The sequence below is a fragment of the Drosophila albomicans genome, chromosome 3 (assembly GCF_009650485.2).
Source record: "Drosophila albomicans strain 15112-1751.03 chromosome 3, ASM965048v2, whole genome shotgun sequence".
NCBI lineage: Eukaryota > Metazoa > Arthropoda > Insecta > Diptera > Drosophilidae > Drosophila > Drosophila albomicans.
This window is the reverse complement of record NC_047629.2, coordinates 24,181,220-24,197,561: the sequence shown is the minus strand read 5'-3', so window position 1 is coordinate 24,197,561 and position 16,342 is coordinate 24,181,220. Positions and strand designations below refer to the sequence as shown.

Below are 16,342 nucleotides of genomic sequence, written 5' to 3'. Positions count from 1 at the left end.
AATTTAACTAAATATTCGTCTCTATCAAAGCAAGCAATTACCCATCAAAATTTGCAAATATAGAATTTTTAGCTATTGAAATAAATTAAAGGAATTGAGTGAATTTTTATTTACATACGTGTTTTTCGAATTTTAATTTATTCTATGTTTCTATATTTGAAATAATATCGTTGCCGTTAGTTTGTTTTTGGCTATCATAATAAATATTAATAACATTTTTGGGGAGTGTTTTTAGTGTTGGAAATGTGTAAAAAACAACTGCAATGCAGGCAGATCAAAGCAGTGTGTGAAAATTGTGATTCAATAAAAACTAATCAAATAAATAAATAAAGAACAAAAGCAAGCAATACGAGACAGACAGACGGATAGACAGAGAGAGAGAGATGACAACGCTTCAGAGAGTGAGAAAAAGGAATAGCAATTGCGAAATAAATGCTACAAACAATTGACAATAAACTACACGAGATATAAACATGCTGACATATAAACACAAACACACACGCAGCGACACACACACATACATGGACATTTACACATACGCATATAAATAAAATTAAAAGAGGCAACCAGAGCAAAAAGAAGCTACAACACAAAAAATAGAAGATGGAGGAGAAAAAAGCATCAGAGCAAATAATAAATAAACTACAGTTCATGTCATGTCAGCAACAAGAGGAACAACAACAACGAAACTGCCAAAATGGAAGGGAAATGGGACTTGGGAAGCGAAAAGCATAGCAAACACCAAAAGAAAAGAAACCAAACGAATCGAGGAAGATGGCGAGGGGAACGGAGATGGGGATAGGGAGAGTGGAAAACCAAGAGAAATGAAAAGGCAGTACAAGTGGGACAAGTGAGGCGACGAGTTATACAGATGCGTGTAGTTACATTAATGAGATCTTTAAGTTGGGTAATTTATACAGACCCGAACAAATTGAAATAGGCCATATTTCCAGCAATAAAATTAAGTTAGCGGACAGACGCAGCGCAAGTTCATCGCATCTCAATTTTAGCTACTAAGGATAGAACATATTTTAGCAATAATACAAGATTTTTATTGAATTAAAAAAAAAATGACATTTTAAAATGTAGTTCTTGGTTCAACGTTTAAATTGTAGGATACGGATAAAATTATCTTAAAAATTAAATCCTTATAAATAATTAACTTTACTTTCTGTTTAAAATCTTTTGAACGCTATGTATGAAAACACTTTCGAAATTGTAGGATATGTCTAATTGAATTGACAGAAATTATCTTCATTTGTATTAAAAGCTAAAATTACATTTTGCTTACAACTCTAGCCATAATTTTCTCTGACTTACAAAATCATCTGCTTCCAGAAATGATTAGGCATCAATAACCTATTAACCTATTACTAACTTAGGTATTTATTCGTATATCCTTAAAACCACTTTAAAAGTTATTTTCGAAACGTATCATAGCTAATCAATTAGATTAAAAAGTGACAGCCAAAACTAAAAGCAAGAAGCTAATGAACTCTCGAAAAAGTCAATAATTCCTTAACAATAAGCTAATTGATCCGGTTGTTTTTGTCCTCTGCTTTATCGAATTTATGAGAATTGCAGGAGTACAGGACTACAACGAGGCAGAGAAGTCTGCTCAGTCATAGCAGTTCGTTCGTTCAATGCTTTTAGCCCCGCTTTGACTCCAATAATCCGAGATGGACCCGTGGGCCGAGTTTCATCAAACTCAAAAATGTCAGACCAGTCACAGTGGGGAATGCGAAGGGGGACGAGAGAGGAGAACTGCTGTCATTTGGTTGGGATTGGTTTGGCACGTGCAAACACGGAATGGGAATCGCAATACACATGCACGATTTATATGGATCTGATGCTCTGTTATTGCAATATTGGTAAAAGCTGTCGATGATGGCGCGACTTCGACGCGCGACCAGCTTCAACTCAATTATCAAACTTTGGATGCCAATTCCCCGTTTCACTCGCCACTCACCAGGCTATTCACTCATCCAGTTCTCGCTACTCATACGTTCAGGCATATTTTCTGGGGGTGGGGGGTGGAGGAAGTTATAAACGTGAACCATGCCAGGAGGAGTCCAGGAGTCCCCGCACAAACGACAAACGGAAATGGATTTTTGATTGAGTGCACAATAAAATGTGAAATGCATTTTACAGCTCAAAAACAGACAAAAACCCACCAAAAATAAAAAACACACTTGCACACACAAATTGCGCACCATCGAACTCAAAGTGGAGTTTAGCCATCTATATATGTTATATATATATGTATGTGTATCCCCATACTTACGATATATATAAAAATATATCCAGTCCACTCCACTGTGCACATTTTATACTTTTGTGTGTTTCATTCTTTTTTGCAGCTGTCCGAAATTGTTGCAATTGAAATGAAACTGGCTGTGCGGCATTATTGCAAATTGAGCGGCGAACCAAAGCGTTTTCCCCCCGCCTCTCTTGTAACACAGCCTCTTCCCTTCACTTGCTATCGGCAAACCGCTGCAAACCTTTTTAATTTGCGCACAAAGTTGCGATTTATTTGCTTTTTGCTACCATATTGATGCCGCCTTCATGAAAGTCAATTTATTTCATTATAAAGTGCATAGGTTTTTGGATCGCATATCTCTCCGCCCCTGCCTCCACTTTTTTTCTTGTTCCCTTTTTATGGCGCATATTTGGCGAAATTTATTGGCCTCATGGCTAACAAATTGCGAACACAATGTCGAAAAATTATAGCCTCGACGTCGTCGACGTCAACGTCATTCTGAATGCAATAAAAAACAGGATAAATTAAATGATATATCGATCTCCGAAGCTTAAATACCCTGGCCAATTTATCAAACAATTCATATGTCATCTGCTTACAGATAGCTGTGAAATATTTATCAGAAATCAAGGGAAACTTTAAGCATGTAAAAAATATTTTAAATAAAACTAAAGCGTTAACATAATATGAAAAGATTTATAGATTTCTTTATTTAAAATATTAGAACAATATTTATAATTATGAGTTAAATTTAAAAATTTAATTTTTGAATTCTAAAATTGAACTCCACAAATAGGGAATTTAAATCAGTAAAGCAATCAACCTTCAGCTTAGGGTATTGGAGGCAAACGTTCTTATAAATATGCTAAGAAAATATTCGTTCTGCTTAACACAAAAGTAAGTCAACAAGCAAGAGTCAAGAGGGGAGTCAGAGTCAATGCTTTTGGCATTCAGTCAGTCACATTCAGAAACGTTGCCAATTTCAATATACGTATATTTCCCAGTGGCCAAATTGTGTTGCCAACTTCTGCGGGACAGAAGTTGGGACATGCGTCTTCAATAGCTATCGATACCAGTCTGCGACTGGCTTCCAAAATTCGGTCTAGACGGTTGTCTAATGACAAACGCAAACCACAAAAGACGACAACGACGTCGACGAGAGAAATACGGAAAATGTTATGCAAGTCAGTCAAATGGAAATGCCTTGGCCCTGTCCTATCCTGTCCTTTCTTGTCCGTTCCTGTTCGGTCGTGTCGTGGCCTCTGTGCAGACACAGTGAATGCAAAATAAATAAACTCAACTTTAAATAAAACTCATCGATGACTCCGTTGACTCCGACTCTGTGTCTGTGTCTTTCGGCTAATTCGTATTGACAAAAGCAAAAATTTTCCAGCTGCGCATCGAAGCACATTCAGATTGAAAGACGGCCAAGATCGAGAGATGATTCGTTATTCATAAATTGCATGCAAAATGAACAAATCAAATGCTTGAAATGAACAAAAAAGAATTGGCTCATCATCATTATTTATGCGCTTCTGCTCTCCTCTGGCTCTAAAAATCGAATAAAATGATGACGCTTTTGAAACTTTTAACACACAAATTTACATAGACAGAGAAAAGACGGTCTTAGGTCGTCGACGTCGTTTTCAAAAATTAATATGCAAATGAGCCACAACGAGAGTGTTCTCTTCTCTAGTGAAATTTTTGGTTTTAGCGCAGAAACTTCATTTTCGCTATAAAACCCAAATGTTTGGCCAAAAGCAGTTTTAGTATTATTTTTAAAACGAACATGAAGCGGTCTTTCACTTTTCTTTGCGGAGGTGCGTTTAATAATGTTGTAAGAAATCAGCTAATAGCTAATAGTCTATATAAATTAAGAACTTTATCAAAGTGAAGCGTAGAATTTTAAGAATGTGCTAAAAATCTACGATGTGCAAACAAAAACGTATATATTTAAAGTGCTTTCGACCAGAAATTTAAATAGTAGTTTTACGAATTGCAATCAAAATGAAATAAAGTACAGTTAGTGGCTAAAATGTGTCAAAGGAAATTGTAGGAAACTCAGTGGCAACCCGCATATTTTCTTAGAGAACTGCATCCATCGCATACCCAGAAACTGTCTCTGGAACCTTCTGAAAACCATAAGATATGGGGACAAGGACGACCAGCGAAAATACACAAATTCCTGGAAAGGTGTCCCAGGGTGTTATCGCGAAAACCCAAAATCCAAACGCGAATGGAAAAACTCCAAAAAATCTTAGCGTCGCGACGCTGCAGAAGTACGGCGCTAAGTTGGAAGCCCTAATTGAGGCTTAAGACAAGAAGCAGCCGGCTAAAATTTGGTTGGGTACCCAATATCCCGGTCATAAAGCCATAAATAATCCGTGGAAAATCCCAGACAACGAACTTAAGCGATAGCGAATGGAATGCCTGCGAATGATCTTTATGACGAACACGCGTCCAGGATCACGTCGCGCTAATGAGACATGAAACTACCTGCAAAGGGTATTCGCAACTCTAGCCAGGATAGTGCTACCTGCTTACTATTTAAGGATGCGGTCGACATGTCCTGGCCATCAGAACAGCATCAACTGTCAAACCGTGAAGATCTATCGCTCTCAAGATGAAAGTCTGCCAGAATCAGAAAATGGACAAAGCCGAAAAGAAGCGTCAGAAGACACTGCACAAACAAATGAAAGCCAAACATCATGAGCAGAAGCTACAGAAACACTCGAGGAAGATGCTACGATCAACCGAACCCGTCAGTTTTCCGTATCAGATCTTTTTGCATCGCTTGGAACTACGTAAATCGGAAAAGGATTTCTCCTATCTGCGTCTGTCTCGATCGAAGATTATGTTGACCGCTCAACTGATTGACAAGAATATTGGAAACTGTAACAAACTCTGCACTGTGGATGATCTCAAGGTGCTCAGCCGTGAGGTGCAATTCAAGAAGCGTCTCATCAAGCAAGTGGATCGCCTGGAACAATTCCGGGAGTTGGGACTCAATGAACTTGTGCTCGACGGCAAGCGAACTGCACTTTGATTTCAGATTCATCAACTACACATTACTTTAAGCTACTCGATTCGATTTAGATTGTAATTAGTTTCTATCAAATAAAATTTGACTTGACATTTAAATTTGTTGCGTTCTCACTAACACATTTCACACCTTTCAGTTCTGCTGCTCAGCTATAAATTCTGTGCTTCGCAAGAGTTAACTCAGAACAAAACTAATATCGTACCCAATGATAACGATGAGGCTCATCGATTAAAGGCCTTGTTGGATGCTATTCGTCCTAGCACTACAGTGAAACCTCTCAGCACCTCCTCCACTTCTAAGCCCAAGGCTGATGTCAGCTCTCCTGTCAAAGATGAGCCAGATTTCAGTTTCCAGAATGAGCGTCTTCCTCTGCTCTCAGATGATGAAGTCAACAGTTTGACAGATGACGCCAATCCCTTGTATTTCCTCAAGCAGATGCCAGAAGAACCAAAGACACAGGTAGCTAACACCTCTTTTATAACTCTTTCTAAATCTGACTAGCTATTAAGCTGCACCTTTTATAATCTACATAATTATTACCACTCACCGTGGTTACAGTTTATCTTTCTACCTGTAGGATGAGGTTATCATATAGAATATTATTTTATTTACGAAGTACTTATGTACCTGTTGGCACTCATATAATATCAAAAACAAAAAATACATACACGTATATAGCAATTTTAGAAACTTCGTTATATTTTACTTTGAAGCTACATTCGACGATTAGATCAAACAATTTCTGAATACCTTTATTTTGTTTTTAATTTGATGGAAATGTAATTTGCATTTTTAAAGTTAAAAAACTTTAATTCTACTTAAAAGACTCCCAGTTTTGTTATGTTATTCTATTGTGTTATTCTATTTCTGGATCCGTTTGTTTTTGAAACATAATACTAGAAAACTATGTATACAAAATCCTTATATTTTGTAGAAGTGAATATTAGAGCTAAAACATCTTCAAATATTGTTGATGCTAATCAGCTTTCCAAAGTGTAGTTCATTTTTTCAATCTCTATGTATAAAATTAAATAAAAAGTTTGCCAATATTTTTAATGCTGTTCAGCTTTCCAAAATTCAGCTATGTAAATGTGTATTTGTATTTATATGATATTTTTAATTGTGCTTAATTGTTTTAGTGTTGAATATAAACTAATCTTCTTTTTATGCTTTCTGCCATATTCTGCCATCTTTTCAGTCCGTGCAAGAAACCAAACCCGATCCCGTGTCAGCTCCCGCTCCAATTCCCGTTTCTGGCTCTCCCATATACATCACCATTCCCATTTACATTAACACCGCTGGCAAGATGCCGCTTACATTGACAATTGGTGATCAGGAAGTATCGTTGGCACATCAACAGAGATTAAATCAAGGAAATAGAAGAGCCTCCACCAAGGTGCCAAACTCGCATTTTAACCGACTGCTGGAGATGGTTGAACCACCCAAAAGACGCACCACAAATCGACATCGCAGCCCAAGTCGCAGCAAAATTCAAGCAATCAAGGAACACAACTCAACACAGCTCTACAAGGAGTTCAATCGCAAAAAGTCAAATTAGTGAAAAACACAAAATACTCATTGAAAAATTTTCGATGTATTTTTGATATTTAAAAACTAAGCAATAAATAGTTAAATTAAATATATAGTTGAGGTATTTTTTTGTTGTGCAGCGCTTTAAACTGCATTACTAGCTGTAGCGGGCTTTGCGGGTTTTGCTTCGTTGTCAGCGGGAACTGGAGCTGGAACTTCGGCGACAAGAGCAGCCTCTTCAGTTTGCTTCTCAGGCACTTCGGTGACCTTATCCTCCTCCTCCTTTTTGTCCTCCTCTTCCTTTTTGTCCTCATCTACAGTGGTTGCTGGACTCACCTCATCTTCATCGTCATCGGCAGCATCAATCACCTGCTCGATGGTCTGCTGAATAAAGTGCTGGAAGAGCTGGAAATATTGCAGCGCATTATTGGTCACCTGCTCGGTGGGCAGCCCCGTGGTGACCTTATTGAGTGCATCACGTATGAGCACCAACACTGGCTTGCGAGTGGTGGTGGGCAACTCGCTTGCGCTAGGATCTACGACAGCGTTGTGCTCCTCAACTGGTGCAGCGGGTGCTTCGGGAGCAGCCTCAGCTTCAGCGGTTTCCTTGGCAGGTTCAGATGCTGCTTCGCGACGTCTGCGAATGAATGATGCATCATCGTCGTCGTCATCCTCTTCCTCATCATCGTCAGCAGCCGAATCGTTCTTTTGCTCTGCCTCATCATCATCATCGTCGTCGGCTTCCTCATCGCTCTCCACGCTCGAGCTTTCCGCTCGCGTTTTACGCAAGACAACCAAATCGCTGTCCTTAACAGCCTCCACCTCATGCTCCATATTAGTGGGAGCTGAGCTCACGGCCAAGGCCATGATGAGCAAAGCAGCTGCAAAAATGGAAATGGATATTCAATATTAAAGGAATTAGAAAAGCGTATATCGAAGAATTTACCCAGTGTGAGGTAAATGTGCTTGACCATGTTGAATGGCAAATCCTTGAGTGCTACGTCGAGTGTGGACAATGTGCGGGGCACAGAGTTGACTTTTGCAGTTTTGCGGTCTTTATGAGCGAATCCAGCGCTTTGCTTTCGCTTTTTATAGCAACGACAACGACAGTCGAAATGAAAGTAAACATGAAACAAGGCGAATGAGCCACGAGCCGCTGAGCGAGCTCTAACGCCACTGGAGAGGCGATCTGGTCTGGTCTTCACACTGAGCAATATCGTATCTAAAGCAACCGCTTTTACTGCAACTCTCAGCTCTCAGTCTCTGTCTCAGTCTCAGTCTCAAGCTCTTTCTTTTTACATCTTTTGTTTACCTCGTTTTCTTCTACTCACACACACAATACACAAAAGAAACCGAAATCATTTATTTAAAATTCGGTTTCTGGTCACTTCTTTCATAAATCTGTTTATTTATGCCCAACTCTTGGCCCTCTGTTATTCCTCCTCGTCTGTCGCGTTTGTTTGGCTAAAACATTAACACTCATTTGCCAGTCGCGGGCGTTACGAGGGCAGTCTCCAATTCCACTTTCCTTCCCCTCATCAAAGTGGGGAGCTATATGCAAATATGTTTAGGTTCCATAAGGTATACAACAAAAGGGATTTTTCTTACTTTTCGGCTGACGCACTTAATTGACTGATTAAATTTCTTTTGGCAATCAGTCATTGCTCTCTGCGCACACTTAACATAATTATGTAATAATTAGCGTCCACTTTTGTGGATCCCACACCACACGATACAAACGATACATTTTATTGAATATTGAATTTAGATTTGAATGCTGCGTCATCAGTGGGCACTTTCTATTGCATTTCGGAAACTCGAAAACTTTTCCATAATGTGGCTTAATACGAAAATCAAACCCAACTGATTACAATAGCTGATCACGCGTATAAATGAATCATATTGATATGTTTGAGGGACTTCAGAGAAAGCAGTAAAGAGCATATGATTGTTAACAATTAACAGATGATAATCTTAAATAAATTATAGCCTAACTTTAAATTAATATCCTTACATATTAATCAGTTCAAAAGAATTAGTCAAAATGCATAGTTCCCAACTTTCTACGCGTTTTGCATTTGTCTCTCATATAAATACTCTAAATAATTACCAAATAAAACAGAGGATAAATTTTCACTTTATTCGAATTTCTGGAATAAAAAATAGACCAAATTTGCATCACAAAATAAAGACAACTTCTTATGTTGGTAAAAAAAAATGCTATCTATAGCACCTTGGCATTTTTTTGTTATTCATTAAAATTATTTTGCATATGTTTTCAAGTAAAATCAATATATAAAATGTAAAAATAATTCCTTATTTAGAGCAAAACAAAAAGATTAAATTACTTTTCAGCAAAAATCTTTTCGACGCAATAAATTATAAATATCTAGTGATGACTTTAGTTATTGTTTATAGCTTATAAATATTGTATGTTATTAAAAGTTTCTATCAACAAATTGAAAAACAATTTCTTATTTCGAGAAGAACAAAATATAATATAATGAAAAAATATCTTTCATCAAAATCTCTACAAACACAAATTCTTTCACTTTATAAAAGAACAAGATTTATTGTAAAACAAGCTTGATATCTTAGCTTTGACATTAAAATAAAAATAATTATTACATAACAACAGAATAATTTATTAAATAAAACAAGATTGTCACTCGAAGAATAAGAAAGTTACCTTCTATTAATCTTGAGATCTAAGATTAAGCTGTAATGTTCCAGCATTTCTTTTCAACTTTAATGCAAATCACGCTTGTTTTGATGATCTGTTCCGGGAATCACTCGCAACAATATGAATTAAGTTTTGTATTTAAAATGCAGGCAGTAAAATCCATTTCCATTTGGAACTTCACTTAGAAAGTTATTCCGTGGTACTGAAGTGGGTCAGTAATCAAAGATCCGTAATCAGGCAGACAAATTAAAGATTACATTTCAAGTTAATCCACAAAAGACGTGTAATTAGAACAGCAATTACGAGTACAAGCGAGAATGGAAATCTCAATAGAAGAATAACAACTTCTGCTTGGTGATAACAAGCAGATTGATTGAACAACAACTATGATGAGTTGAAGAGAGAAAGAGAGATACTTGTGGGTTAACTAAAGCCTCCTAAGGCCACAAAAAGAATTGTAGGGGCCCATAAAACGAGATCAGTAAACCTTTCAGATTGACCCAATTCGAAACCGGCTTTAGACGCAAAGCTGAGCTGTGCTGCGCTTCGCTGGGATCAAGCAGATGGACAGGGAAGGTAGAAAGATGGATGGGTGGGCAGGCAGGTAGGTGGGTAGAGTAAGGTGGGTAAGGTGTTAAGCAGCCAGCAGCCAGCAACCAGTTCCAGCAGCCGACATTCTAGATGAGTATCTGAGTATCAGGCACAGAGTAAAAGGGTATACGCTCGCATGTCGCTCGCTGATAAATGAAGAGCACATGAGTTTGCATAAAAAATTTCACCAAAGTAAGAAGAAAAAAAAGAAAAATAAACAAATAAAAAATAAAAAGAGCAACTTTGCATACTTTCCTTGCGGTCAAACAGAGATACAGCTAAAGTAGCACCAAGTGTAGAAAAAGACGCAGAAGAAGTAAATAAACAACTTTTGAAAGATTACCAAGAAAACCGGTAAAGGAAAAAGAATTCCCCCGTCCAAAGCAGAGAGATACTTAAGCCACCTCGCCCAACCAGATGCGATCAGTTGGACTCGCAACGAGCAGCTGTTAAGATCGCTCCCCAAAAAGAAAGTCAAGCTAAGAAAAGAAAGATGAGACCATATCAGGTTGCCTGCATCGTAGGTAACTCGCATTCTCTTGCCACATTCACTGGCCTCAGCAATTCTCAATTCTTAACTGTATTTTTCAGTGGCAAGTTTGCTGCTTCTGCAACCAGCCTCCATTGAGGCAAAGCGTCGCAAGCACAAGGGCAACGATCATCACGATTCGCATAGATCGAAGACAAAGACCAAATGGTCCACCTCATCGGATCTGAGCGGTCCCAACTCTCAGGTGTCCACCGAGGAGCATGGCTACTATGTGAAGCGCACCTTCTCCCCACTCGCCGCCAAGGAAGGTAAGACTCGCCAGAGTCCTCCATACTTGGCCATTCCCATTGCCTGGTTCAGCTGTGAAGCCGGCAAAGCCGGTTGCCAACAGCTCAGCAACTCGGGCAGCATCAATAGTCCAGCTCATGCCTTGAGCGAGGGTTATTTGTGCGACGATGATTGTGCGGAAGAGCTCTATGAACCCATCTGTGGCAAGACACCCAACGAAATTGCTGTGTTCTACAACAAATGCAAGCTGAATGTGGCCAAGTGTCGCACTCATGGCTTGTGGACAGAACTTCCTTACGAGGAGTGCCAGAAAACGTATCCCAAGGAAACTGCATATACCGAGAAGAAGTTCAGATGTTCCCCTTACTTCCGTGATGCTGCCACAGTTGCTGCCGAGGCTGAGAAGGAGAAAGAGAAGGACAAGGACAAGGATAGCAATGAGAGCAGCGAGGAGCAAAAGGAAGACAAGAAGAAGCACAAGCAGAAAGTGGAGAAAGTCGAACCAATTGCCTTGCCTCTAGAAGTTAAGCCAGTCACTATGCCAGTGCCCAGCCCCGTAGTTGTGCCTGTACCCAACCCCGTAGCTGTCCCTGTTCTTTTGGCTCCTGAAGCTGTTGCCCTGCCCCCGATCCCAGTGAAGAAGACAGCTGAAACTCTGGCACAGATCGTTGCAAAGCCCTTAGCTATCCAAAATCAGGCAATCAAGGCTCCAGTTGCAGCGGTTGCAAAGCCTTTGGAATCCGAAAAGGATAAACTCAAATATGTGGTATCTTAAAATTACGTTTTAGGCTAATTATTTATTTATTTATTTAACAACAAAACAAGCTCACAATAAAAGAAAATACAAAAAAAAAGTTTTCTGAGTTATCAATCTTCCAAAATATCGTATGAAGTAACACACTAGCAAATGCTCCGGAAGAGATTAATAATCTTAGCTTCAGTTGTTTATGTTCAAAGCGTACATATCGTGATTTAAATATTTATCATGTTTATACAAAATTGTAACCAAAACAATCTTGTCCCTGTATTCATTATATTACGCTAAATGCAATAGAAGCTTACAAAATACAAATTCTCAAAAAAAAATAAATTTTCCCGAAATTAGAATTTAAAATTTGCATTAACTCGTTTGATTTACTTTTTTTTCTTAAATAAAACTAGGTATAATCAGATACGTAATTTTTCTAAACTGTTCATTATTTAATACTTAAAAAGCAAGCGGACTTCACTCGCTGGAGAGTTACTGATTTTCGTTCTTTATTTTGAAAATAAGTTTATCTATACATCTCGTGATAATTGTAAATTGAGAATTTAAGTATTGTAGAAATAGGTCTCTTCTCATCCAGAAGCTCATAGGATGTTCCTCCTAATGAGGTAAAAACAAATTGTGCTACATTTTATCGAACTATTTAGAATTCAAAGCCAAACGAAAACTACTATAAAATTATACTGTAGTTTAACAGGGACGTATCTCATTCATAAAGCATAAAGCAAATGAAGAAATAAATTTGTAGAAAATGTTATCTATTTTATGCTTGATAATAAAAATGATGTTAAATTGCACTCAAACGTGCTTCAACAATGGAGAAATCTTCTCAACCAACTGTGGGCGTTGCAACAAGTCCCTTGAGAGATTGGAGACAGCAACGGACCTGGCCATCTACTATCCACAATAGTTTAACAACATCATCTGAATAGTTCATTGAACTGTGAAACAAGTTCTATATACTTAAGTTCAATGGGCTGATGGCCGACAACAGATCGGATAAGTAATTCAATAGGGCACAAATCATAATAATAAAAAAAAAACGAAAGAACTTAACTGAAGCACTAAACACTGTTGATTGCGTGTGTGGGATGTGGCAACATCAGCCGGTGGATGCAACGTGGTATAAAAGATGCAACAAATGCGACAACTGCACACAGAAGCCAAACGACTGCAATGCCAAGCGCAACTGGAACCTTTGGCCTGATCCTGCTGCTAAGCGGAGGTGAGTTGAGCAGAGTTTAAAGACAGATCCATATAGTAAAATAAATCCTTTACAGTGCTGCTCGGCATAGAAGGATTACCCACTGCAGATGTGGTTACTCATGCACCACCAGATAACTCCATTGTGGAGGCGCGTGCTCAAAGAGGATCAGGATGCGCTGGACGTAGACGACGACTTGGATGGCCGCAGCGCCTATGTGAACAATCAATTTGTGCCCAATGAACCTGTCGAGCTGCTGGACGACGAGCAGAATGCACCGCTCTATGAAATACTGCAGAAGCAGATGGAGCAAGTTCTCGCTGCAACCGGACCTGATGTGCCCATCTACGCGGACGATAAGACTAAGCGCCAGCGGCTGCAACAGCCACCGAATAAACCGCTTTTCACCAGCAACAATGAAGCGGAAGCAGATGACGATTATGTGGATGAGACGGTGCCAGAATCCGAGCAAGGTGACATCGATGCAGAGAAACCAGATGCAGCAGCAACTGCAGAGGAGCAGCTGCCAGAAACGAACTACCAAGTGCAGCAGCAGCCAATCCCTACTTCGAAGCCAGCCAGCAGCTCCAGCTCCACAAGAAGACCTCAGCGCAGACGCACCACAACTGCATTGCCGCGCACAACCCGCTCGAAGACTGAGCAGCAATCGAAAGTGACATCGACAACAGTGAGTCCAGAGCTGACAAGTAGCACAACTGCAGCTCCTGCTTCTACCTCCTCCTCTAATCAAAAGCAACGTCCCCAATCCAAGCCGAATCCCAATCTGAACAACAGTTTGCCGCACGATCCGCAAATCTATCAGCACAAGCGTCGCATCATCTTCAAGACCATCTCGACAGGTTCACAATTTGTCAACTCTCCCATTGGTGATCTGATGATCAAATTCTCCATTGGCTTTGCAAAGCCTGCCAGTCAGGCTGCAGCAACACCTTCTAGTGAGATGTTGCGTGCCTTCTCCAATAACCTGTTGCGCAACATTGAATTGCAAAAGTTGAAAAGAGTTAAAGTGCAGAAGGATTAATAAAGTGTGTGTGCTATAATTGATGTACAAAACATAATTCAATTTCATAGGTCACTCGAGTGTTACAGCAAAACAAAACAAATCGAAAACAAATGATATACTTGAAGTATATTAAAGATGGAACAATTATTATAGAGGCGACACTTCAGCTGAGCTAAGGATCTGTGATCAAACTACAGCTGAAGCGTTTCATCACACAGACATGAGAATGTTAGAAGGTATTAATGTTTGTTTGTTTAGATACAAGATGCGATGACTTAGTCTAATGTTTTAGTAAATAGTTTGCGAGTGTTGCAATTTGATTTAATCGTTGTTGAGTGGTTCGAGTCTATCGTTTGCATTGCATTAAAGTCCATTCATGTTAACTGAAAGTGTCGCCCAATTAGCGCACAGGCCAAAACTTGAGTGCCAGCAACGGCATGGTGACGCCCATAACAATGCTGGAGATGAGATTGACGCTGTGATTGTCCAGAATGCGCAATCCGCTCACATGACGCACTCCCTTGCCGGGCGCATCCACAATCTTGCCCTGCGCATTGATGCCCGAGTATTGCAGCATGCCGCCAAGTAAAGAGTCCAACAGTGAGCCAAAGAGTCCAGCCAAGCCACCAAACAAAATGATGGGCCATTGCGGTGGACTAACCAACAGCATTTTGGCATCCACAGAATAGCGCACAGTTACAAAATAGCCGAATCCAACGAGTAAGCCGCCCAGCAAACTGACAGCGATTCCAATGAGCGAGACGCCGCCATTGGTGCCACGTGGCACCCGACGCCAACTGATGATGGAGACGGGATCCCGCGAGGAGAGCACGCTGCCCAGTTCGCTGCTCCAAGTGTCGCCGTTGCAACAGGCAAACGCACTCATTACAGCAATGCCTAGCCAACTGGAGCGATACTCTTTGGCAAAGTCAATGGCCCGTTCACCGCTGCCACAATCGATGAGATAAAGCAGCGCTAGCTGCGTGGCCATGCCTCCATTGCAGAGCACTTGCACCCAGTTGCGTTGTCCTTCGCCCTCCTTGAAGTCGTGCTCGAACTTTCGCTTCAGCTGTGCTCGAAATTTGGTGGCACGCGACGAGCTGAAGAAGAACACCACTAAACTGGCGAAGAACGGATGACTCGCTATCGATAGCGTAAAGGCAACAATTATGCCTAAAGCAGCTCCCGATTTGCTCACCGATCGACGTCGCAGCGCCACCGTCATCAGGGCCAGTGGGGCCAAGGTCGAGAACAGCCAGCGGGTAGGTGGTATGACTGCGGGTTCTAAAAATCATTTTGAGGCTTATCAGTGTGAAAGTGAATTGCGTTAATTAATCGAACTCACCTTCGAAGCCGGCGCTCCAGAATTTCGAGAATGCCACATTGCCCAACCACATAAAAAGTGAGATGGGTATGGAGAGCCCGCAGAATAATAAGGGCATCCAATCGCCGTTCATGATTGTTTGCTATTCACTTCTTTCTATTTTCGACGAAATCAAAATGAACTTTCATTCCAAAAATGTAAACAAATGATGTGAGCAGTTTGTCGGGTCGGGTGTGACCATCTTTTACCCTGAACACCCAATATACCAAATCACTTGCTTGGAATTCATTTCACACCGTACAGGGTGACTCAGGTCAAAGGCAGGAAATTTAAACGGTGCCGCGATATTTGATTTGTTGTCGTACAGATGTTATTTTTTTACTTTTTATTAGGATAATTTCTTAATTGTGTATGTATATTTAGTTTTTTAACATTGAGTGTGCATTAATTACACAAATATTTTATATTTTTGTTGCGATTAAATATTTCGTATATTTTTTTTATATTTTTGTTCAGTTTAAATAGTAGTCAACAGATCCCATTGATAGTTTTTTAAAGACTAAATAAAGTTTTCATAGGCACTCAGCATGGTCCTACACTTAATGCCTTGCTATAACTCCAAAGTTTTGTTCAACCCAACGAAATACATTTACTTTGGATACTACTTTTAGAACAGTGCAATTACAAAATTTTATGTTATCAATAACTAAAAAATATTTAATTAAGTTTATGTTACTTAGCGTCCGATTCCATCTGCACACGAATAGAAAAATTTATATTATAGCATGCACAGAAATATTAAAAAATATACATAAAGCCGAGGTAATAAAATACATGAAACGGATAAATATTAATAAAATAAGGCCATTACCGTAAGGTTTTACAAGAGTACTCAAATTTGTTTATTGCGTGTTTTGAATACATATTTAATTGAAAATAAAAAAAATGATCAGGACACTTGCCCCTAATAAATCCAGGGTCGCAATAACACTTTATTACTCCCGTTTTTATTTAGTGTTCACTCGAAGCTGGACAAATTTTTCAATTTATATTCATAGATGGTCTAAATAGATTTTTTGGTACATGCAAATTTATTTTCATAGGCCTAGGCAATTTGTTATTAATGAAAAGTTTGCTTT

The 16,342-nt window shown here is 39.4% G+C and overlaps 6 protein-coding genes across 6 annotated transcripts; 4 read left to right on the top strand and 2 right to left on the bottom strand.

The window, feature by feature from the left end:
* Positions 1 to 4,707: 4,707 nt before the first annotated feature.
* On the top strand, positions 4,708 to 5,306 carry LOC117571752 (uncharacterized). The gene has a single exon (XM_052004791.1). It carries the CDS (start codon positions 4,884 to 4,886, stop codon positions 5,304 to 5,306), a length of 423 nt encoding a protein of 140 aa, XP_051860751.1. The 5' UTR covers positions 4,708 to 4,883.
* A 120-nt stretch (positions 5,307 to 5,426) lies between these two features.
* Positions 5,427 to 6,904, top strand: LOC117566539 (uncharacterized; the record flags this gene model as incomplete). Its single annotated transcript, XM_034246080.2, has 2 exons — positions 5,427 to 5,762; positions 6,502 to 6,904. Coding segments are annotated over 2 exons (696 nt in total), but the record flags the coding sequence as incomplete, so codon positions are not given.
* Positions 6,882 to 8,006, bottom strand: LOC117569879 (trigger factor). The gene is made up of 2 exons (XM_034251218.2): positions 7,780 to 8,006; positions 6,882 to 7,714 (listed from the first exon to the last, which is right to left on the bottom strand). Exons 1-2 carry the CDS (start codon positions 7,805 to 7,807, stop codon positions 6,978 to 6,980), a joined length of 765 nt encoding a protein of 254 aa, XP_034107109.1. The 5' UTR covers positions 7,808 to 8,006; the 3' UTR covers positions 6,882 to 6,977.
* Positions 8,007 to 10,515: 2,509 nt separating this feature from the next.
* On the top strand, positions 10,516 to 11,739 carry LOC117569570 (uncharacterized). Its single transcript, XM_034250793.2, has 2 exons — positions 10,516 to 10,631; positions 10,699 to 11,739. The coding sequence occupies exons 1-2, from the start codon at positions 10,601 to 10,603 to the stop codon at positions 11,658 to 11,660; spliced, it is 993 nt and encodes a 330-aa protein (XP_034106684.1). The 5' UTR covers positions 10,516 to 10,600; the 3' UTR covers positions 11,661 to 11,739.
* A 935-nt stretch (positions 11,740 to 12,674) lies between these two features.
* LOC117566540 (uncharacterized) lies at positions 12,675 to 13,908 on the top strand. Its single transcript, XM_034246081.2, has 2 exons — positions 12,675 to 12,876; positions 12,932 to 13,908. Exon 2 carries the CDS (start codon positions 12,965 to 12,967, stop codon positions 13,895 to 13,897), a length of 933 nt encoding a protein of 310 aa, XP_034101972.2. The 5' UTR covers positions 12,675 to 12,876; positions 12,932 to 12,964; the 3' UTR covers positions 13,898 to 13,908.
* Positions 13,894 to 15,444, bottom strand: LOC117570695 (transmembrane protein 19). The gene is made up of 2 exons (XM_034252498.2): positions 15,225 to 15,444; positions 13,894 to 15,163 (listed from the first exon to the last, which is right to left on the bottom strand). Exons 1-2 carry the CDS (start codon positions 15,334 to 15,336, stop codon positions 14,280 to 14,282), a joined length of 996 nt encoding a protein of 331 aa, XP_034108389.1. The 5' UTR covers positions 15,337 to 15,444; the 3' UTR covers positions 13,894 to 14,279.
* Positions 15,445 to 16,342: the final 898 nt, after the last annotated feature.

Excerpts from the sequence above, each read along its gene's own strand:
- LOC117571752 (XM_052004791.1), top strand. The coding sequence starts at position 4,884 with ATGAAAGTCTGCCAGAATCAGAAAATGGACAAAGCCGAAAAGAAGCGT.
- LOC117569879 (XM_034251218.2), bottom strand. The coding sequence starts at position 7,807 with ATGGTCAAGCACATTTACCTCACACTGG. Across the intron at positions 7,715-7,779 it reads GCACATTTACCTCACACTGG|CTGCTTTGCTCATCATGGCC; the intron begins GTAAATTCTTCG and ends CCATTTTTGCAG.
- LOC117569570 (XM_034250793.2), top strand. The coding sequence starts at position 10,601 with ATGAGACCATATCAGGTTGCCTGCATCGTAG. Across the intron at positions 10,632-10,698 it reads TCAGGTTGCCTGCATCGTAG|TGGCAAGTTTGCTGCTTCTG; the intron begins GTAACTCGCATT and ends TGTATTTTTCAG.
- LOC117566540 (XM_034246081.2), top strand. The coding sequence starts at position 12,965 with ATGTGGTTACTCATGCACCACCAGATAACTCCATTGTGGAGGCGCGTG.
- LOC117570695 (XM_034252498.2), bottom strand. The coding sequence starts at position 15,336 with ATGAACGGCGATTGGATGCCCTTATTATTCTGCGGGCTCTCCATACCC. Across the intron at positions 15,164-15,224 it reads CTGGAGCGCCGGCTTCGAAG|AACCCGCAGTCATACCACCT; the intron begins GTGAGTTCGATT and ends AATGATTTTTAG.